Source organism: Danio rerio, chromosome 12, assembly GCF_049306965.1.
Source record: "Danio rerio strain Tuebingen ecotype United States chromosome 12, GRCz12tu, whole genome shotgun sequence".
In the NCBI taxonomy this organism is placed as follows: domain Eukaryota; kingdom Metazoa; phylum Chordata; class Actinopteri; order Cypriniformes; family Danionidae; genus Danio; species Danio rerio.
Window position 1 is genome coordinate 4,656,269 of NC_133187.1, and position 23,007 is coordinate 4,679,275.

The 23,007-nt window shown below is 39.3% G+C and overlaps 1 protein-coding gene across 3 annotated transcripts in view; it reads right to left on the minus strand.

Annotated features, from left to right (window-relative positions):
• Window position 1: 1 nt before the first annotated feature.
• si:dkey-32n7.7 overlaps window positions 2–23,007 on the minus strand; it is a 50,913-nt gene continuing 27,907 nt past the window's right edge. For 2 of the 3 annotated variants that reach the window (XM_073918080.1, XM_073918079.1), the window contains 16 exons: window positions 20,336–20,599; window positions 20,163–20,258; window positions 18,561–18,696; window positions 18,341–18,456; window positions 17,978–18,256; window positions 17,745–17,840; window positions 15,770–15,902; window positions 15,518–15,642; window positions 15,140–15,418; window positions 11,008–11,100; window positions 10,781–10,916; window positions 10,646–10,672; window positions 6,216–6,420; window positions 4,134–4,393; window positions 3,539–3,684; window positions 2–1,366 (listed from right to left, as the gene is read on the minus strand). In XM_073918080.1, the coding sequence (XP_073774181.1) occupies window positions 1,010–1,366; window positions 3,539–3,684; window positions 4,134–4,393; window positions 6,216–6,420; window positions 10,646–10,672; window positions 10,781–10,916; window positions 11,008–11,100; window positions 15,140–15,418; window positions 15,518–15,642; window positions 15,770–15,902; window positions 17,745–17,840; window positions 17,978–18,256; window positions 18,341–18,456; window positions 18,561–18,696; window positions 20,163–20,258; window positions 20,336–20,599 (2,748 nt within the window). In that variant the 3' untranslated portion in view covers window positions 2–1,009. The remainder of the gene's footprint in view (window positions 1,367–3,538; window positions 3,685–4,133; window positions 4,394–6,215; window positions 6,421–10,645; window positions 10,673–10,780; window positions 10,917–11,007; window positions 11,101–15,139; window positions 15,419–15,517; window positions 15,643–15,769; window positions 15,903–17,744; window positions 17,841–17,977; window positions 18,257–18,340; window positions 18,457–18,560; window positions 18,697–20,162; window positions 20,259–20,335; window positions 20,600–23,007) is intronic. The other variant, XM_021480208.3, reaches the window with a different exon arrangement.

The window sequence follows — 23,007 nt, forward strand, 5'->3', positions numbered from 1 at the left end:
TCTTCATAAACAAGATAATTAAATAAACTCAAAATAATCCTTCTTGTTTATTTATTTGACAAGTACACAGCAAATCAGTTACAAAATAATTTGACTAATTATTTTAACTTTCGTAGTAAACTGATTAGGTCTTTAAATTACACTTTAATCTGAATCAAAGACTATAAAATACTTTAAGGTTGTACTTAAGGTTATAAGTTATATTGCAAGACACTATTATTCAGCTTAAAGTGGAATTCAAAGGCTTAATTAGGTTAACTATGCAAGGTAGGTTAATTAGTCATTGTATACATTAACTACTAAGTTTCTAGCATATTGCTAACATGAATAAACAAAAACTAGGAAGAATTTGGCTGCTACAGCATGTTATGTACATTTAACATGCTGCTTTAATGGATCGGTATGCTGCTAGCTTGTTTCTAGCATATTTTAGAACATGTGGCATGTTTGAATGCCATGCTAGCAATACATTGCTAAAATGTTTAGATGTTTCTAGCATGTTTTAAATGTAGCATGTTGCTATAACACGTCAGTATATTTTGTTAGTTAATTTGCAAGACACTATTATTCAGCTTAAAGTGCAGTTCAGGTTAACTATGTAAATTATGCAAGTTAATTATTTTCTATATGCATTAATGTTAACTACTAAGTTTCAAGCAATTTGCTAGCATGAATGAATAAAATACTAGCATGAATTTACCTGCTACCAGTGTTTGTACATTTAACATATTGCTTTAATGGATCAGTATGCTGTTAGCTTGTTTCTAGCATCTTTTAGAACATGTAGCATGTTTGAGTGTCTTGCTAGCATTGTAGCACACTGCTAATTTATGTAGTTGGTTCTAGCAGTTAAACATAGCATGTTGCGAACATGAATTAGCATGTTGCTGCCATGTTAAGTATAATGCTACCATGATTAGCATGTAAAAAAGTGATGCACTAGTATGAACAAATAAGCTTTGAGCTAATGTTAAAAAGTTTACAGAAAATTCTAACAACATTGGTGTATTTACATGATAAACAGGGATGCTAGAGCTAGAAACAACCAAAAATATGACAGCATATAATTGTGTGATATAGACGCTGCAGATAATTGTTTTTGCTGTTCTACAACTGCTGAAGCGTTACACAGAAGAGGACGGCCAGGGCAGGAGTAACAGTAGTCTGGATCTGCTCCTGTGGAGGTAAACTGCACAAAACCTGGAGGATCGCTGCAGGTAAAGTAGGTGATCCATTCCTGATAGCGTGATACTCTGGTGTACACACCGGGAAACTCAGACTGAGCACAGCCTGAGCCAAAACTGACGATACCAGACTGGACCCATACAGAGCTCTGATTGCTCACCATCGGACCCCCTGAATCCCCCTGAAAACACACATCAGTCAAAAACTGTAGAAAAACTGTGCACAATACACTTCTCAAAAACTGGTGCTAAATTTAAATGTAATCATACTACAAGGTATATCCAGAAATCCTAAAGGAAATTTCAATACCTTTTTAAGACTTTTTAAAGATCTTCCCACAGAATATTTTAAGACCTCGTCGCCACTTCAAGTTTCAATCAGTATCAAACCTTTAACTTAATAAACAGTTGCTAATAAACAGTTGTAGTTGGATAAATGAATGGGGCACAACCATGCAACAGAACTTAGATAAGGTATTAAGTGTTACCCTTGATGTAGCTATAAGCTCAGAACTTTAAACCAGCGCACAGGTGGCATAACTTTGTTTAGTTGCAGCTGTTTTGTTCTGTGCAACAGCAGAGCGGCGTTGAGAAGCCTTTAAGCTTAAAGATCTAAATGTTTTCAGCTGCTCGCATCACTCACTTGCCTAATGTCAGGTGACTTACTCTCTGCAGCCTTCAACTGCAGCTCGTGTCGTATTGAACAGACGAACATCACTTCATAACTTAAGCGGCCGTTTTTCGACTGAAGTAAATTTATTTTTGATGTCTTGGTCACACAATTTGGAAGGCCGGAACAAATCGCCTAGCGGGTCACCAATTGAATAGCCCTGCTCTATGGTTTCTACATGTGTAGAGCATCACATCACCTCCCCATGTTGTAGCAAATTACGAAATTATCACCTGGATGGAGGAGCTTGGCCGGACGCACCCGGCCCGAACCAAAATAAATGTATATTTTTGCTTTTTTGGAGTCAAACACTTTGGACAACGCTTGAGCAAAATTTAAGACCTCATAAAAAAGGATTAAGACTTTTTAATACCTTAATTAGGGGCTTTAATTTTCTCATAATTGATTTATCAACTTTTAATACTTTTTAAGACCCCGTGAACACCCTCTACTCTCTGATTGGCTGATAGTTGTGTAATATTCTGCAAATAACAGCAGCCGTCCAGCCTCTTAACCCTTCACTCTTCTGTATTACGCCACCCACATACAGCAGCAAGCAGAGGACGCTTTATAGTTTGACAAATATTGCTGCTGTTGGGCAACAAAATGTACATTTAAGGCTTTTTTAGTCGAGAATGTTGTTGTTTAGATCACAACTAAGCAGTTTATTTATAAGGATAGTGGCTATTTTTAAATAATTATCATTTTTGAGAGACAGCATGTTGGTGGCCATTAGCCTGTCTTTGAACAAAGCGAAGACTATTGATGTTCTTTATCCACAAGATAGCGGCAGACACCGCATAACAAGACCTTAGAGGTGAAAAACAACATAATTTCAAACTACAGCTGATCAAAAAATTAATAATTTATATTCATACCATAGGAATTGAAGTGTATTGAGTGTGAGGGACTCACAGATCAGGAATGTATGTGTGTTGTGTTGGCCACTCTTTGTATAACCCTGAGTTACTTTTTGATTGGCTATCTGTTTGTTTCTAATGAGTCCCCTGTTTTTGTTACTGCAGACTAGTTTACCAAACAGAAAGTAAAAAGAAATGCCCGCATGTGTTTAGCGCTTTTCCTTATAGCAAACCTAACAGTAATATGGTATTGTTTGCGCTGCTTTGGCTTTTTTAGGGATACTTATTGCGATTTCATGATTGCAACAGAGAAATACTAGCAAATGTCTATAGACTGATGACATTTCATGCCGTTCAGCCTTATAATTTTAAAATGTGAGCGAAATCACCTGTTTTGTCAGCACTTTAAACATTACGCTACAGAATCATTCAAACACTAGCTCTAAAGTGACGTTTGTGAAGAAGCAGGTTTCTGCTGGTCTGACATCAACAGCAGATGTGTATAAATGGTGGAAGAAAGTAGGATTTTGAGACTTTGTGTGTGATTTTTCTTTTTTATATACACAATTATGCCGTCAAACTGTTGTATATACGAAATACAACACTTAAAGCAGTGCAATATGGCTGTATATCGCTACTGGTGGCTCATTTTTCCCTCAACCATGTATATACTGTATTTAATTTGTGCTATAAATCAATCTTTTGTAAGTCATGGATGATTTAGTTTCACATGAATGTTGTTCTTACTGAAAAACAATATGCTGTTAACTAAAATGGCCAAGACAGCTTAATTTTTAAGAAAACACTAAGCATGGTTTCTGTACCTGACACAAGTCTTTGCCTTCCTTCAGCAGACCAGCGCAAATCATGTTGTCTGTTATGGATCCAACTCCATAGAGACAATTACACTGTCGGTTACCAATTACAGGCACCTCCACTTCCTGAAAAATCTTTGGGGATGGAAGCGGCACTGCAGGAAATACAGGAGAACTTGTTTAACCCTTGTTTAACACTGGTTATCTTGTTTACAATGGAACCGAAGTCATTAGAAAATAAAGGTGCTGTATATATGTTTTGACTATACTGAAGCATAAAAATAACTATTTGTTTATATATTATTTAAGAAACATGATAAGTTATGGAACAAAATTGCTGAGGTATTTGAAATAAAATCTTGTTAAAAAAATTGCACTGAATTAAGTAAGTATTGATGTATGGAAAGCAAAGTATGGAAGCAAATTCTTGAGCAAATAAAGTGAACTAAATCATATTTTAAACAGAACTGCCTATTTGGATATATATAGTTATGCCCACTAGCTTTGCTTATACAATATTAGAAGTTTTTTCAGAGGAATCTGTGTTGCCACTTGAACTGAAATATGAGGTTTTATTACACTTTAAACAGGAATGATTTTTTACCTCCATCACTGATGTTTCTCCATGTGGTGATCCAGCTCTCTGTGTCGCTGTTGAACACACTGCCTTCAGCTGCTAAACACACGGGCCTGATGGAGTCCGTGAAGGTAATTGGAAAGCTCAATCTGACCAGAGCGATGTCATTATCATTCGTATTAGGATTATAATAGGGATGTTTGATGACTGCCTTCACACTTCTACTGATTCGGCTGGGATCATACTTATTCTGGGTCTTTGGTCCCAAAATCACAGTCAAATAAAACCTTTCATCAAGGAAGACAAAAAAGGGAATATAATCAAAAAGAGTGTTAACACTGTCAATTCTGAAACAAAACTTAACATAATACTTAACTATGTTGTTAGATGTTTTCTTCAGAATAATGCACACTGCATCAGGAAAGTGTTCATAACGCTTCACTTTTTCCGAAAAATGTTATGTTACAGCCTTATTGCAAAATAGATTAAATTAATTTATTTCCTCAAAATTCTACACACAACATCCCATAATGACAATGTGAAAAAAATTGTTTTTGAAATTGTTGCAAATTTATTAAAAATGGAAAATCACCTGTACATCAGTATTCTCAGCCTTTGCCGTGAAGCTCTAAATTGAGCTTGGGTACATTCTGTTTCCACTGATCATTCTTGAGATGTTTCAGGAGCTTAAAAGGAGTTCAACTGTGGTAAATTCACCTGATTGAACATGATTTAAAAAGGCATACACCTGTCTATATAAGGTCCCAGGGTTGACAGTGCATGTCAAAGCACAAACCAAGCATGAAGACAAAAGAATTGTCTGTAGACCTCCGAGACAGGATTGTCTCGAGGCAGACAGATGGGGAAGCTTACAGAAACATTTCTGCTGCTCTGAAAGTTCCAATGAGCACAGCGGCCTCCATCATCCGTGAGTGGAAGATGTGTGGAACCACCAGGAATCTTCTTAGAGCTGGCCGGCCATCTAAGCTGAGTGAGTGGGAGAGAAGACCTTAATCAGGGAGGTGATCAATAACCCGATGGTCATGCTGTCTGAGCTCCAGCGTTTTTCTGTGAAGAAAGGAGAACCTTACAGAAGGACAACCATCTGTGCAGCAATCCACCAATCAGGCCTGTATGGTAGAGTGGCCAAACTGAAGCCACTCCTCACCTGGAATTTGCCAAAAGGCATCTGAAGGACTCTCAGACTATAAGAAACTAAATTCTCTGGTCTGATGAGACTAAAATTTAACTCTTTGGAGTGAATGCCAGGCATTACCTTTGGAAAAAAAAACAGGCAGCGCTCATCACCAGGCTAATAGCATCCCTACAGTGAAGCATGGTGGTGGCGGCATCATGCTGTGAGGATGTTTTTCAGCAGCAGAAACTGGAAGACTGGTCAGGAAAGAGGGAAAGATGAATGCAGCAATGTAGGGAGACATCCTGAATGAAAACCTGCTTCAGAGTGCTCTTGACCTCAGACTGGGGCGACGGTTCATCTTTCAGCATGACAATGATCCAAAGCAGACCACCAGAATATCAATGGAGTGGCTTCACAACAACTCTGTGAATGTTTTTGAGTGGCCCAGCCAGAGCCCAGACCTAAATCCTATTGAACATCTCTAAAGAGATCTGGAAATGGCTGTACACCGTTGCTTTCCATCCAACCTGATAGAGCTTGAGAGGTACTGCAAAGAGGAATGGGCAAAAATTTCCAGAATCTGGTGTCCCAAGCTTGTGGCATCATCTTCAAGAAGACTGGAGGCAGTAATTGCTGCCAAAGGTGCATCAACAAAGTGTTGAGCAAAGGCTGTGAATACTGATGTACGTGTGATTTGTCAAGTTTTTTATTTTTTATAAATTTGCAACAAATTCAAAAACTTTTTTTGACATTGTCATTATGGGATGTTGTGTGTAGAATGTTGAGGAAATAAATTATCCATTTTGGAAAAAGGCTATAACATAAGAAAATGTGGAAAAAGCGCTTTGAATACTTTCCAGATGCACTGTACATAATTCGATTGATGTTCATGTAAATGTGGGTAAATCAATTGATAAAAGTAAACAGCTTCTATAAAAGCTCCATTTTTTATTTGCATGTTGAATATTTACCCATTCCGTTGCCCATTAAAGCAGTGGGCAGCAGACAGCACCCACTCTTTGTTGATGAGAGAACCTCCACATGTTTGACCGCTGTACCAATAAAGACTAGCCTGCCATGGCCAGTGAACAGCTGAAGAGTTCTGACCTCCTACTGTACCATTGCTGCTGTTAACTGGGATTATTCCACACACCGCAGCACTGGGACTATCTAAAGCTGCAAACACATAAGAGTTTACATTGTATTACCTGAAAGTTCTTGAATAGCTTTGCTCTTTTTAAAAAGCTGTCCTTCTCAACTCCACATCAAGTATTGCTCCATGTTTACCCCTTCTGTTGTCTTAGAATTGTATATACACTCTTTGGGTCAAATATGAACTGCCTTCAGTTAACCTCTAAAATAAAGCAGCCAGATTTAATTTCAATCCCTAAAACTATTTTGAAACACTATTTAAGAAACAACCTCATCTTCATCTCACTCTCTGTGAATGTTTGGGTTTTTCCTCTTTGGTGCGCTGCATTTCATCAATGTTTAATTAGAGTCGTTTTTGACCAAAGTAAAGTGTGTATTTTCTAATGCTAAAAGTAAGCAAATCCTTTTTTATAAATGTTAAAGTGTGTGTCTGTGTGTGTCGATACATTCTTTAGTTTGCGGATGACACTTGTCTATGTCTGAACACAGAGAAAACAAAGGAGATGTGTATTGACCTGTGGCGGAAGCAGGCTATAGTTTTAGGCCCCGTTTACACTAGTGCGTTTTAGTTTGAAAACGCATAAGTTTTGCTACGGTTACGCCATCCGTCCACACTACGCCGGAGTTCTCGAGCGCCGAAAACGGAGCTTTTTGAAAACGCTGGAGAGGCCGTTTTCATTCTAAAACGCTGCTGCTCCGTCTCAGTGTGGATGGGGAAAGACGGAGACATCTGAAAACGGAGGCGGGGCTGCGAACGTTCGCCTATCTGATTGGGGCTTTTCCTCAATATTAAGTAGCCCACACACAGTTCAGTCTCGCATCCTCTTCTTGTAAGTTCAGACTTCGCAAGTTTGATCAAGGCTGCAGTCTCCCCTTTCTCAGTTTGATATGGAAAACATACCGAGCACACGGGTAAATCTTCAAAGGGAACAGTGTACTTTATAACTTCATTCACATCACCTTGGCTACGTTGTTTCACTTTCTCAACAATAAAATGTAAACATGATTTAAGGAACTGCCTATTTTCTTTTTAATATTAGCAACGTAACAGACAGCAGAAATGTTGAGGCGTCGTGCTGCATATATGAGCGTCATCTTCACTGTGTGGATATTTATAACAAAACGGAGCCTATAACAACTGCTTCCTTTCAATTTCAGTGAAAATACGAAACATGCCCTCTCTTTTGCTGAATATCAGTTTTAATAATCGATACTTATAAAAGTATAACATACAATAAGTTTATACATTGTAGGAAATAAAGACGAGCGATCAGTCAATGTACCTGGATTAATCATTAACTTATCTTTGCGCTTAACCAAAACATGTTACCCGTGAACAAGTAACTTAATAGATTCCAATGACCAAAGTCAGGGAATTGGCCTATGTCGTTAGATAAAGACAACAACATGAATGAAATATCACGTTTAGCAAATATAGTGAGATTAGATCCAGCGGGAGATGCGTGATGAGCAGTCCGACAAGCAGAGCTCTCATCTGGGTAGAAATGCTGGAGCGCTTGCCCGAGAGTGTGTGTGTGGTCACGTGATGTGCGTTTTCAGCGTTTTGGTGTGGACGGAGAGCAGTTCAGAATCGCTGGGTAAAACGCGAGTGTGGACGCGGATCGTTTTCATTCTAAAACGCCGTTTTAAAACTAAAACGCACTAGTGTAAACGGGGCCTTAGGTACTATGGTTGATAACCACCAGATTGAATTAGTCGAAAGTTACCTACCTAGGAATTATTGATAATATATTAAATTGTAAGGAGAACACTGAAAGACTATGTAGGACAGGCCAACAAAGACTTTATTTTCTGTGAAAATTAGTAAAGTTTAATATCGACAGGACTCTGATAGTAGCGTTTAACAAATCCTATATACGTAGAATCCATTTGAACCTTTTCATTGATTTGTTGCTTGCTGTTTGCTTCTTTAAAAGTAAAACATAAGAACTATCTAAGGTTTTAAATACCTGCTGCAAAGTATTGGGGAATCAATACTGTGGTTATCCTATTTTTATGAAATCCAGGTCTTAAAGAAAGATTACATCTGATATATCCCATCCTCTATTTGATTCATTTCAAACTCTTCCCTCAGGATCTCAGTCAAATCGCATCCAAAAAGGGACAATAAAGTTTACAGTAACAGTGTGTGTTACGTGCCAGTATATTTATTTTATTTTATTATTATTGTGGTGTTAAAATTGTTTTATAACAGGCAAAATTTACCCAAAGGACAACAGTTTTACCCTAAATGTGTAATAGCCTTTATTACAACATTAAAATGATTCCCCTTTGTTTCTGATGTTAAGGTAATTACATTTTGTTTTATTTCAAAATAAAAAAAGCAACAACATTGTTTAAAATGGTGCCTGGGTCATTTTTGACCCACAAGACAACAGGAGGGTTATTGTCTCTTTAAGTTTAGGGTATGCTTACACAAAAGCTAAATGCAAAAACAAAAGTTCTTCCCCTGCATTTCTGAAATATAAAGCTACTGTCAAAACAATCCCTGTTCACAAAGATGTCAAAACAACCATTAATCTACTATTAACTTTTGATCTTCTTTGGCTCTCTGCCAAGGCGTTGCACTTTTTTCCTCTCCCTCCCATATCTCTCCTGGCGCTGGCCCCTCTTGTCTCATCTTATTCTATCTCTAAGGCTCTCCTTGCCCTGCTCTCCAAACAAATAAGGAATTATGGATTTGATTGGTCTCTGAATGCAATTAAAACCATCTTCTTAACAAGAAGTTTGGGTTTGGGGGAATCCACCTGTCCTGCCGGGATGTTCGCAGCTGGATACGTGATGAACAGAAGGGAGAAGGGGCACGTCGTGCTCTTAGCCGCTCTGTCCCTTGAGGATAATGAAGATATCTCTCTATTCGGAACTTTGATAACAGGGTTTCTGCTGATGGGCTTATGCGGGTGTAACGGAGGCCAGCTAGTGTGTGCTGTGCAGGTTAACCTCACTCCTCTGACCTCTAAAGGTGCTCTAGCGACATATGCTAGAGGCCATGGTCTTTAGCCTCCTTGGTAGAACAACCGACTCCCATGCGGAAGATTGCTGGTTCGAATCCAGCTCAGAGCGGGTTGGGTGGCGTAAAACCGGCGGGGTTACATTGGTGCCGTGACCCGGATGGTAGTGAGGTTTAGGGGGGTGAGTGTAACGGAGGCCAGCTAGTGTGTGCTGTGCAGGTAAACCTCACTCCTCTGACCTCTAAAGGTGCTTTAGCGACAGATGCTAGAGGCCATGGTCTACCTCCTTGGTAGAGCAACCGAATCCCATGCGGAAGACTGCCGGTTCGAATCCAGCTCGGAGCGGGTTGGGTGGCGTAAGACCGGCGGGGTTACACAGGGTCCTGGGGTATCGACGATTGATGAAAGTGGTATGTGCCACTCAAAAACCCACCAAGCTGGCCAGCTGGATTGAAACAGTAGTGAGCTGTGTTGTTCAAACTAGATTGTGGCCTTGGACCGCAAATTGGAAAACATTGGGATGAAACTAGCGGCTGCGGCTCTGCAACAAGATTTGGTCAGACCTGAAGACCTGTGATGGACATTAAATATCTGCGAATTTGGCATATATTGTTCTTAATTAGAAAAACTTCTCTTCTCTTTCGGCTTCCCTTTGACTCTCCTGCCAGACGGCATCGGCTGGAGAAGAAACAACTTCCCCAGTATAGCAAGTTAAGGAGACTCTCTGAAATTCCTGCTCCCTGTTCCAAAGACACCTGTTGAGACTCTAGAGCAGGGGTCACCAATCTCGCTCCTGAAGGGCCGGTGTCCCTGCAGGGTTTAGCTCCAACCTCCTCAACACACCTGCCTGGATGTTTCAAGTATACCTAGTAAGAGCTTGATTAGCTTGTTCAGGTGTGTTTGATTAGGGTTGGAGCTAAAATCTCCAGGACACTGGCCCTCCAGGAACAAGTTTGGTGACCACTGCTCTAGAGGCTTACACACACACTCACATACACAGCTACAGATACTTGGCCCCGCATTTCACGCCTTTGTGTGCTTTCACCCGCCGGAGTGGGTAGGCAGGTCTGTGACCAGCGCTCTCTAGCGGCAGGACCAGTTGGCTGCCACCCTCATCAGACTATATTTACATGCCGTGTTCCCACCCTCTGTTGTTATGTCTATGTGTTTTTGTGCTTTGTTAATGGGTTTTTTCCCCCTGATCTGACACTGCCATAATTAAAATACATAAGTTTCAATGTACATTCATCTATGGACAAAAAATCAAACTTATGTACCTTGGGAATTAGTATTAATGCAACTTCCTGCAAAACAAAAACAGAGGCATATGTTATGAACACATCAACACATAAGGCTTACAACTTTTCAGAGCAAATAGAAAAGTAAAAATCTGAACTTAATGAAATGTTTACCTTTGACTTCTGATGAATTGTCAACACGAAATACCCATCTGCCCTTGACATTGACATTGCTTGTGTATGGCAGGTTTGTCACATCAGAAACAGGGATTGAATAGAAAACAGTAGAGCCGTTTGTGTCATAGCCGGACTGTTAATGAAAAAAAAAACACAAAGAAAAATGCTAAAGATCAAAAACTTGAGTAACAAATTATACTGATAGACTTTAAAGAGTGCTTTACCTCTGCAGATTGGGTGTAAGTGATATAATCATAATGCATGAGTGTAAATGACCGCTTTTTGTCAGACACTAAAACCACTTGGAAGGTAGACTCCTAGAAGAAACCACAAATTATTCATTAGTACAAGAATCGTCCTGTCAGAATAGGTGAAAATCACTTGTTAAGTTCTTTAAATGTTTATTTAATAATATTTTTGAATCGTTGATATGTTAAAGCATGACACAGTGTTCTAATTCATTCATTATTTTAAGACAAATAATTTTAAGATAAATTAAGGGTAGCGCAGTGGATAGCGCTGCTGCTTTAGCACGAAGGTCGCTGGTTCGAGCCTTGGCTGTGTCAGTTAGCATTTCTGTGTGGAGTTTGCGTATTCTCCCCGAGTTTGCGTGAGTTTACAGGTATCTGATCATTATTTAGTCATTCTGCACTAGAGGATGCCGATGGTGGTTCCGGTGGACAGTAATCCTCAACAAGCATTCAGATCTTCCTCCATTTTGTTAGCAATCATCCAACAATTCAATCAGTTCCCATTTTTCATTTCAGAAACTATTTCAATTGGGTAGGGGGGGGAAAGGAAATCCTTAACTTCTGTTTTAATGCTGTTTAATGGCGGAAAGAGTATTGAAAAATCATACTTAAGTAAAATTAACATTACTTGCCTAAAATGTAGTGTGAGTAAAAGTACCTGTTGTAAATATTACTCAAAGTATGAGTAAAAAGTAGACCTTTCAAAATTACTCAAGAGTAGTGAGTAGTGAGTATTACACTGTAAAAAGTTGATGCGTTTACATGTAATTTGTGGATTTGTGTGTAAACGTAACATTCTGTAGTGCATTTAGTGATTGCCCAGCAGGCACACAACGTCATATGACGTTAATATTAGGTTAGATTTAGGTTGTGATGTCAGGTGACCAAAATTCAATGTCTAGCCAGCGTCTAAGGACAATGTTATTTTGATGTCCAATAACAATGTTATAGTTATGTTAGAAAAACGACCAAAATCCAACAAAGCTAACATCTTAAACCAACAACATATCAATGTCAAATTCTGACATTTATTCACCAGGTACGGCAACCAAAATCCAATATCTGATAGACGTCATAGTAGTAACGTCTACACAACGTCAAGCTCTAACATCATTAGGCATTGATATACGATTGATTTTAGGTTTGCCGTTGGACATTGACGTTGGCCTGATGTTAACCCAATTTTCATTTCCAAACAAAGTAACAACACAATGTCAATCTGACGTCATGTTGATGTCTTGTGTCTGCTAAGGCGATTACGGTGATCATACAGTAAACATCCGTCATTTTCTCATCAGTGACAAGCATCTAAACAGTCTCTGGGTCAATGCGTGATGATTTTGGACATCTTCTTTGATATTTTTAATGCTTCCAAACAGTTTGCTGAAATTGTTAATCTCCCATGTCTTGAGGTTGTTCATTATACCTGTGCGATTTGATTAGACAGGAATCACAGGACTGATTTTTCTAATCCCCATAGACAAGAAAAAATAAAGAAGTGACTGCAGGTTGAAGGAAAGTAGTGAAGTAAAAGTACAGATACAGCGCTAAAAATGTACTCAAGGGAAAGTGAAAGTACACATTTATAAAACTACTCAGTATATTACAATTTCTGAGATAAACTACATAATTTCAGTAGGTTGAGTATTTGTGATTTGTTTCTTCACACCACTGATATTAACAGTGACATGTTCAGTAATCCTTGTTCGGAAATTATGCCTTTCAGCAAACTTAAGCAATCTGATGGATTAATTTTTACTCATACCATGCCTTAATAATAAACTAGAAAAAAAAATCTCTTTCAACACTAGCCTGAGGTGGTTTGAAGTTGTTGCACTGATTTCATCATCACTATTGGTTCTTGGATTGACGCTCATTGCAAGATAACACTTATCACTCTTAAAGGGTCACGAAACACCAAAACACATTTTCTGAGCTGTTGACAGTCGTATATGTGTCTCACACTGCTAAAAACACTATTAGGACACCTATATTTCACTAAAAAGTGTAAATTGGTTGTTATTTCAAGCAAATTCGTACTTCCTGTTTGAAACGAATTTTTGAAGTTGCGTCACGGTCATGACATAATAGCGTGTATTCCAGCGTGCAGACTGGACGCCTGTGCCAGAGTGAGTCTTATTACGTCTTACAGTGTGATGCATTAATGCATGAGTAAGGCTTGGTTCAAACCAATCAGCGCGCTCTATTGTGCAACTTCATTAATATTCATTACTGGTCACAGTGTTTAGACGACAGAGACGCCACGTTGTGTTGGCAAAACAAGCGTGAAGTGTTGCTTTTATAGTTTGCCGCAGTTAAGTTTCGTTTTCATTTTCTCTCTGTGAGAGCTCAGCTGGAGTCACGTGTGGATTAGCAGTGTACGCGACGCTCGACAACAATAACTTACGTGTCTAAGGAGGAACATTGTTTACCTGAGAGCTGTTCTCATCTGCAAACGCTGAAATACGGATTCGCTTGTAGTCTTCTCTTCATAAAGACGCGGCTCTAGTTGCTGTGGATTGTCCTGTCTCTACAGATTTGGTAAGTGAGCGACCAGTGCTCTTTGTTTATTCAGTTTGTTCGTATCTAACAAACTATTGCACCGAGTGTAAACATGTTAGCACCACAACCAAACTCATGTAAGGTTTTTACCGCATTTAGAGACCGGAATAACACACGCGGCTTTCTGACGCTACCTGCCGTGTGCATCTAAGTTTCCGGGAAATGCAGAGGTTTTTTACACGGTTAGAGCAGTTCCTCAAATCAAATATCTCGTTTGTCGCGAGGGGCATGAATGAATTCCCTGAATGAAAGAGCCAAACTGCAGTTAAAGTCCACCATTTAATAATTTGGCAAATAATTCGACTACAGATGTCCATGTAGGTTAAACACCCTCACTTTCTCCTGTGTGTGTGTGTGTGTGTGTGTGTGTGTGTGTGTGTGTGTGTGTGTGTGTGTGTGTGTGTGTATTTTGACTCTGTAGACACTCCCACACCATCCCACTTTTCTTCCTCTGACACTCCCCCCTAAACAGAGCTGGACACGCCCACTTTTCTGACTTTTTCCAAAGTAGAGGTGTGAAAACACCCTGCTGAAACGAGGGGGTTTCGTGACCCTTTAAGTCACACTGCCAGAAATTTGTTCATATCAACTATAAATCAGCTGTCAGCGGACGTCAATCCAAACCTAGGATTAAAGTCAGATTTTCAAAAATTGTCTCTAATGATCAAAATCATGGGCAAAAATTTCACCGTGTGAACGGGATTGTATTGACCCGGGGGGAGTGACAGATACAACTGGAGGTAAGATCCAATATGCAGGTTTAATCAGCGTCAGGCAAGCAGTGGTCAAATCAGGTACAATTGGGTATATGCAGGCAAATCCAAAATCGTAATCGTATTCACAGGCAACAGGTCTTAAAGCAGGCGGCTAAACAGGATAACAAGGAATGCAAGGCTAGGGTCTGAACACGGATAAACAAGACAGGAAGAAACGCGTTGTAATGTCACTATGTAGCAAACTGGATGAGTTCATGAGTGGCTTATGTGTGGTAAGCTATCAGTCTGTAACAAGGTTCAGCTGGTGATTGTAATCAGGATAGATGAATGAACAGGCGTGCGTGTCTGGAAGAAGTGCATGTATGAAAATGTAGTCCTGGTATAGTGGAAACCAGCGATCTCCGGAGAGCGATCGCTGGTTCTCGTAACAGGGACTTTAACCTCATGTACACTTTGGCTAGCTCTTTGTGAAATCTGTTTGTGTACTTTTCGAGAACGGTTTTAATAATTGTACTTTAATTTATACAAATTATGCTGTCATGGTTTTAAGATGAAGATAAATACATTTTTGAGAAAATCAAAATGACATTCTATGAAGAGTTTAAAAATCAATAGGGCTAAAAATATCTGAGATAAAGGATATGGTTAAAGTGCAGACTCTCCTCTATTGATCTGCCAAATTTCTTTACCATGTGATAGTTTGGGCTGCCATCGACTCAAAACAACAACAAAAGAAGAGAAAGAGGAACACTAATAGATACAATAGGTGTCAACGCATCTTAAACACTTGATGCTAGCAGAGCATAATAGCTAAAAGAATAACTTACTGACTCTCTGTATCCATAGTACGGTACTTTATCCCATGTAGCAATGAAAACCCATGAGGCAGAGAAGTTTAAGTTGGGAAAATATCTGTTAATGTCTTTTGACGCCCGATTCAAGATATCACCATTTGTTACTTGTCGGTACGAAATAGTTCCTTCCATTCCATTATTAATATCTGTCCACAGAGGGGCGATGATATCTCTAGTTGAGTATGCAGGAAAATTATCAGGATTATACTGGTGAAGCGGTTTATCAAAGGTCAGGTCTCCATTATTATTCACCTGTAGGATCAAAATACATTACCTCAATTTTTTAATTATCACCACAATTCAACATCATAGATGGAAAATATAAGAATGTCGTTAATGAATGCTTCTTACAAATATCGTGTCATATGTATTTCCAAAGTACACAAATGACTGCAGCAAGGGGATTGGTGGAGAACTTCCATCATCTGACTGTGGGTTTATCTCATCCTCTGCATCCCCATATGGATAAAATATTTCTAATACATCAAGTATTATTATGAGTGTTTAAAGATGAGGATAGAACGAAAAAAGGTGATAACATGCATTTCTTTTTCACTCATGCCATATTTGTGATATTCTCTAAATATTAAATTGTGTTGTTACCCTCATTCGATCTACCATCAACACGGAAAACCCAGCGTCCGGGCACATTGACATTGCTGGATTTGGAGAGCTTATTTTGATCAGGTAAAGGGATTGAAAAATAATTTGTTGAGTTTATTGTGTCATAACCAGCCTGAGTAAAAAAAACAAAACATTAATTAATACAAATTAAACCCATTAAATCCAGTTACAATGATATCAATACAGTAAGATCTTATTAATACTGTCTGAAAGGGGCTGTTTACACCTAGTCACTTCATGCGTTTTCTGTGATCAGATAGCTATCTGATCGAGAGAAGTACGTAAATACCCTCCGAAATGCATTCAAGACGGATATAACTTCTCAAACAACTTCAGGTGTCACGGTTTGTGTTGAGGAAAGGGCCGAGGACTCAAGTGCAGAACTAAATGGGTTTTTATTAATAGTAAAAATAAAAATAAACAGCAAAATAAACTACCCCGAGGGGGAAAACACTAGCAAAACAAATAAATAGACAAGCACACAGGACTAGGCAGGCTGGTAGGGGTGAGAACTAGAAACACGGCATGGGTATAAACGACGACATACGATGACAAACTGGCACAGGACAGCAGACATGAGGAGAATATAAGCAGAAGTAAATTAACACACAAACAGATGAACATAATTAACTAATAATGGGTTAACAAGGAGGGTGGAACTAGACAATAGACAGGAGAGCACATGACACAGAGACAACACAAGCCATGCGCTCACATAGGACAAGAACACGCAGCCAATAAGAGAACTCATTAACCGCGTGTTCATGACAACACAAGCACGCGATGCATGTAAACATACACCTCGTGCTAAACACAACACCAACAGAAGACTGAATGCAAGACACGATTACACGATGAATGAAAATACTCACCGTGCACTCACACATGCAGCGTGCATGGTTCATCCCAGCGCTGACCGAAACCGAAACTATCTGGACTGAGACACTGGGAATGAAACGCCACGCTGCAGACAGACAAACGTGAACACCCGGACGGGAGCGCGCACCTGCAAACACGCAAAGACCCCACGCGCCTGCATCAGGTGCGGACGCGCACAGTCCATGCGCATTCACAAATGGCGCTCATACAGAAAGACACACACACACACACACACACACGACAAAACAAGTCGGGACAGGACTAGACAGAGCTAGTTATCCGGACTCTGCCACTAAAACAAGAATTTACAAGAACAGAACCCTGAGATCAGGAGGAGGTCAGGGATGCACTTCAGACCAAATTGGACAGGTCTAAATACGTGAGATCGAGTTATATAAGTTATTTATTATAGTAAGATGTAACAGAGGAAAGATGCGACACAATGGCTCAGTGGTTAGCACTGTCGCCTCACAGCAAGAAGGTTGCTGGTTTAACTCCTGGCTCGGTCAGTTGGCATTTCTGTTTGGAGTCTGTAAGCTCTCCCCCATGTTGGTGTGGGTTTCCTCCGGGTGCTCCAGTTTCCCTCTCAGTCCAAAGACATGCGCTATAGGTGAATTGGGAAATCAAAATTGGTGTGAGTGAATAGGTGTATGGGTGTATCCCAGCACTAGGTTGAGGTTGGAACAGCATACATTGCGTAAAACATATGTAGGAATAGTTGGTGGTTCATTCTGCTGTGGTGACTCCTGATAAATAAGAGACTAAGCTGAAGAAAAAGGAACGAATGATTAACAGTGCCTATATTAATAGTACTTAATCTCGAAGCTTGTCTTGTGTGCTTGTGATGTTTCATTGGAACACGAATGAAGAAAGCATATATAAAATCCTGTAGCATATATAAATCATTAGTATGCTGAATATCTATTTAGTGGAGACACATTTAGCCTATGTGGCCAAATGATAAATAGAATTTAATTTTAATAAATCAAATAGCTATTCAATCAGAGGAAATGCATGAAGTGAGCAGCTATGAACAGGCCCAAAGTGTTGTAACAAGAGTCTTTTTATTTCCAACCTGAAATCTTTGACCAGTTGAAGAGATGTTGCCGTAGTTCATTATGACAAAGGAAAAAGTTCTGCACATGACTAAAACCACTTGGAAAGAGGAATCCTGCAAAAGTAAAGAAATACAGTAGGTTTTGTTGAGAAAAAACAAGTATAATTTGTCTACTCACTCTACAAAACTATGTTAAAAGGTGATCATTTAATAGTTTATACATTAATGGTGTAACCATTCAGTCTGCTTACCGATAATGAGCTGTTATAGTAGGGCACCCTGTTCCAAGTAGCAATGAGTACTGTATGTACCGAGAACCCAAACAGTGGGAAATACTGTTTGATTTCAGTCGTCGCCCGTTCCAGAATACGGCCTTGATTTACTATGCGGTAAGAGACGCTTGTGTCAACACTACTGTCAAACTCTGTCCACAGTGGAGCTATGATGTCTCTAGTAGAGTTGCCTGGGAAAGCCTTTGGGGATCCTTCATTAAATGACTCATTAAATGTCAAATATCCATTACAGTTGACCTACAGGAAAGATTTCAACATTTAAATGAGGCTTGTAATACATTCATGTACTTCAAATGTAATGAATTTAATGATATATCTCACAGATATGTTGTAATATTTGCGTTTGAAGTACAAGAAAGGAGATCGCAGGTACTGAAGATGTGAGTCTGCATTACTTTGACAGTAAAGCTTAGAGTCCTTAGTCGGATAAAACAGACCTGAAATAAAATTAAAAAAAAAACAGCCTCAGTACAGCACATGTAATAATTAAACATTAATTAGCTTCACAAGAACATTTTTTTAGAAATATATATATTTTTACCATATTCTGTTGTCAAAGTGTCAACACGAAAAGCCCAACGGCCTGTAAAGTTGACATTTGTGGAGTGGGACAGGTCAGTGATGTTAGACACAGGAATTTTATAATAGACGATTGAATCAGCCGTGTCAAATCCAGCCTAAGAATACAAACATGTGGTAAGAAGAAGCTAAAAATTTCACATGACTGAAAATAAAAATTAGTTCTAACCTACAGTGCATCCGGAAAGTATTCATAGTGCTTTACTTTTCCTAATTGTTTTAAGTTACAGCCGTATTCCAAAATGGATTTAATTAATTTATTTCCTCAATATTCCACACAGAATACCCCATAATGACAATGTGAAAAAAGAGTTTATGAAATTGTTGCATAAATAAAAAACCTGAAAAATCACATGCAAGTATTCAATAAATGCTCAATACTTTGTTGATGCACCTTTAGCAGCGATTACAGCCTCAGGTCTTTTTGAATGTGATGCCACAAGCTTGGGACACCTTTCTTTGGGATATTTTGTCCATTCCTCTTTGCAGTACCTCTCAAGCTCTATCAGGTTGGATGGGAAGTGACAGTGTACAACCATTTTTAGATCTCTCCAGAGATGTTCAATAGGATTTAGGTCTGGGCTCTGGCTGGGCCACTCAAGGACATTCACCGAGTTGTTGTGAAGCCACTCCATTGATATTTGGGTCAGTCTCCTGCTGGAAGATGAACCGTCGTCCTAGTCTGAGGTCAAGAGCACTCTGAAGCAGGTTTTCATTCAGGATGTCTCTGTACATTGCTGCATTCATCTTTCCCTCTATCCTGACTAGTCTTCCAGTTTCTGCTGCTGAAAAACATCCCCACAGCATGATGCTGCCACCCCCATGCTTCACTGTAGGGATGGTGTTAGCCTGGTGATGAGCGGTGCCTGGTTTTATCCAAACGTAACGCCTGGTATTTACTCCAAAGAGTTCAATTTTAGTCACAGCAGACCTCAGAATTTAGTTTCTTATGGTCTGAGAGTCCTTCAGATGGCATATTCCAGGTGGGGAGTGGCTTCCGTCTGGCCACTCTACCATACAGGCCTGATTGGTGGATTGCTGCACAGATGGTTGTCCTTCTGTAAGGTTCTCCTCTCTCCACAGAAGAACCATCCTGTCCTGACATCCTGTCTTGGAGGTCTACAGACAATTCCTTTGTCTTCATTCTTGGTTTGTGCTTTGACATGCACTGTCAACCCTGGGAGCTTATATAAACAGGTGTATGCCTTTTCAAATCATGTCCAATCAGCTGAATTTACCACAGGTGAAGTCCAATGAAGCTGCTGAAACATCTCAAGAATGATCAGTGGAAACAGAATGTTCCTGAGCTCAATTTAGAGCTTCATTAATACTTATGTACATGTGATTTTTCAGGTTTTTTATTTTTAATAAATTTGCAACAATTTCAAAAAACCTTTTTTCGCATCGTCATTATGGGATATTGTGCGTAGAATTTTAAGGAAATAAATCAATTTAATTCATTTTGGAATGAGGTTGTAACATAAAAAATGTGAAAAAACTGAAGCGCTATGAATACTTTCCAGACGCACTGTATCTCTAATCCTGTAAATTTGAAAAGTCTCACCAGTGCAATATGTTTAATTTGGGGAATATTGGCATAATTAAATATAATGAATGATAAACCAGAACCGGTGATCAGCAATACTTGAAAAGTGGAACTCTGAAGAAAAACAAAACCGCAAATGATCACGCAAGAGTCACAAGACAACTGGAAACAAAAACTGAAACAAATCATACCTGTGAGATAGAAGTATTAGAAAATCTCACATTATCCCAAGTACAAGAATAGACAACGTCAGCAGTGAAAGCAGGAAAATATTGATTAATATTCTTTGTCACTAGCTGTAGAATTCGGTCACCAGTGAAGTGTTTTATGTAAACGTCGCTTTCGTCAATTTCTGTCCATAGCGGCGCAACAGTGTCAGTAAACCCATAAGCTGGAATAGCTTGAGTTGACTCTTCTTGTTGAAAGTTGAAAGTAAAAAATCCGTTTTTGTGGATCTAAATGGGATTTGAGGCAACAAAAACATATGTTGACTAATACATTCACTTGCTTGAAAAAATGGCTATAAAATGTATTGCATTTAAGGGTTAGTTTAGCCAAAAATGAAAATCCCAACCCATGCTTATTCTGAAAACGCACTGCTATATAAACTTCTGGAGAGTGCCAAATACGTCTCAGGAGTTTTTTTTTTTTGCAGTCTTTGTTTTTGCGAATCCACCAAAGACCACTGTGTACGCTTTTTCAGATCTCAAATTTCTCTTGCGAGTGCCATTCACGTCTGCTGTTCTTGCGTAAATCCACCAGAGGATGCTGTTGACGCGACTGACTGACAGCTTGATTGATTGACCCTAAACCCAACCAATAGTGTTTTCAAAAACACCAATTGACCTGCCCACTCCCTTCCCTAAACCCAACCAACAGTTTTAAAGAGCAATCCAGTAAAAAAAAGCTCTCGCCTGATTTTTATCACGTTTTCAGGTTTTACCACATTCTCACACTGTTATTTACTAGTTTATTTTATTTTTTGGTTTCTGTTTTAGTTTTACCCGCTTTTTAGAACCATTCTTCGCTGAACTCAAACCCCATCGTCATGGTCACATCCACTCTGCATATTAAGTCAGCCGACTTACATAGTGAGCTAACTGGACAAACTGGTAACAGCAGGAAAGCTGTCAGCTGGTAAGCGAGAAATGGAATGGCATCATACCACCCACGTAGTGTTTGTTTTAAAGACGAAATACAGCCATACATACTTTTGGCTACATAATTCTCAATCTCCAGAATTCTATATAGGGCTAAATTTTCAAAATGAGCCTATGTTGAAAATTCTGTTATTAGTTACTCACTCTCATGTCATTTCAATCCCCTGAAAACTTTGTTCATCTTCAGAACACAAATTAAGATAGTTTAGATGAAATCTGAGAGCTCTCTCTTCCTCCATACACAGCAATCATCAAGAAAAAGAACCAAGACCATTGTCAAAACAGTCCACATGACTTTACGGATTCAACTCTAATCGCATGAAGCTCCAAAAACACTTTTGCGAGGCAAATTGTCTTTAAATACAACTTTGTTCACATACATCTTCTCTCATGCATCAGCTCTTTAGGGTGCCCGTTTATTAGAAGCAATACAATGTATTTCCATTAGGATCAGCAGCAAAACACACAATCATTGTATTAGTGCTAGTTTTTGTTTTGTTTTTTGGTGCAAAAAGTGTTCTTGGAGCTTCATATGACAATGTGTTTGGTTCCTGTTCACTTGATGTCTATGGAAAATAAGGGAGCTCTCTGATTTCATCAATAAAAATCTTCATTAGTGTTTTTATTAATAATAATAATAGTAAGTCCTCACATTTTTATATAGCGCTTTTCTAGACACTCAAAGCACTTAAAACATTTTTGGGGGGAATCTACTCATCCGCCATTAGTGTACATCCACCTGGATGACCCGACAGCAGCCATATTGCGCCAGACCACACACCACACACCAGGTGATTGGTGCAGAGGAGACAAAGTGATGAAGCCAATAGCCGCATTTCCACTATCGGGCCAGTGCGAGCCAGAGCTTTAATCGGGCCGGGCCGGGCCAATAGCCCGGGAGGTTGAGAAATGAGGCCGAAATCATGTCGCGTTTCCGCTGTTGGGCTAAAAGCTCACAGCGCGTCACGCAAACACCGCCCACAGAACGTCCCCGAATCAAACGTCACACAACCCGCCCACTCCAGCGGGAATGAGGCAGATAAAGCACACCAGAATCATCACGAAACCATTAAAATGAAGACAACCGAAACAAACAAATGACACCTTACTGTACAGCAGTACATGAAATGTCTATACGCACAGACCTGTGTATTTCCATTCATTACATTTGTTTACTCGCCGACCGACTGTTGGCATTGTGCATTGCTCTCGCCACTAACGGACCCATCACAGAGAGCGCATCCGTCCATAGTATAAAGCCACAGAAATTCTCCTTTATAACTCGATATAGCACGTCTTATTAAGTGTTTCCGGCACAAGAAGAGCGAGTAGCCTAATAAAATATAGCCATATTTGTTGCGCTCAGCAGCTATTTACTGAAGCTCTTCATTTAAAGTTTCATTTATAAATTTAACCATGTCATATAAAAACATAAACAGTTGTTTGAGGATATAGAACACATGTTGTGTGTGGGCTTTCCCCCAATGCGTTTAAAGCAGCGAGCGCTGCGCAGGACTGAGTGACAGAAAAAAAGGTAGGCTAGATTCACTCACCCAAATATTGCTCTGTTTGCGCGATTTGATTTATATCATCGTATCCAAATACTTTATAAATAATATTTCAAACCTTCTCCGGTGTTTATTGTTTTTAGAAAATATCTAAAATCTTTTTTTTTTAGATAGGTCTTTGTAAAATGAAAGTTA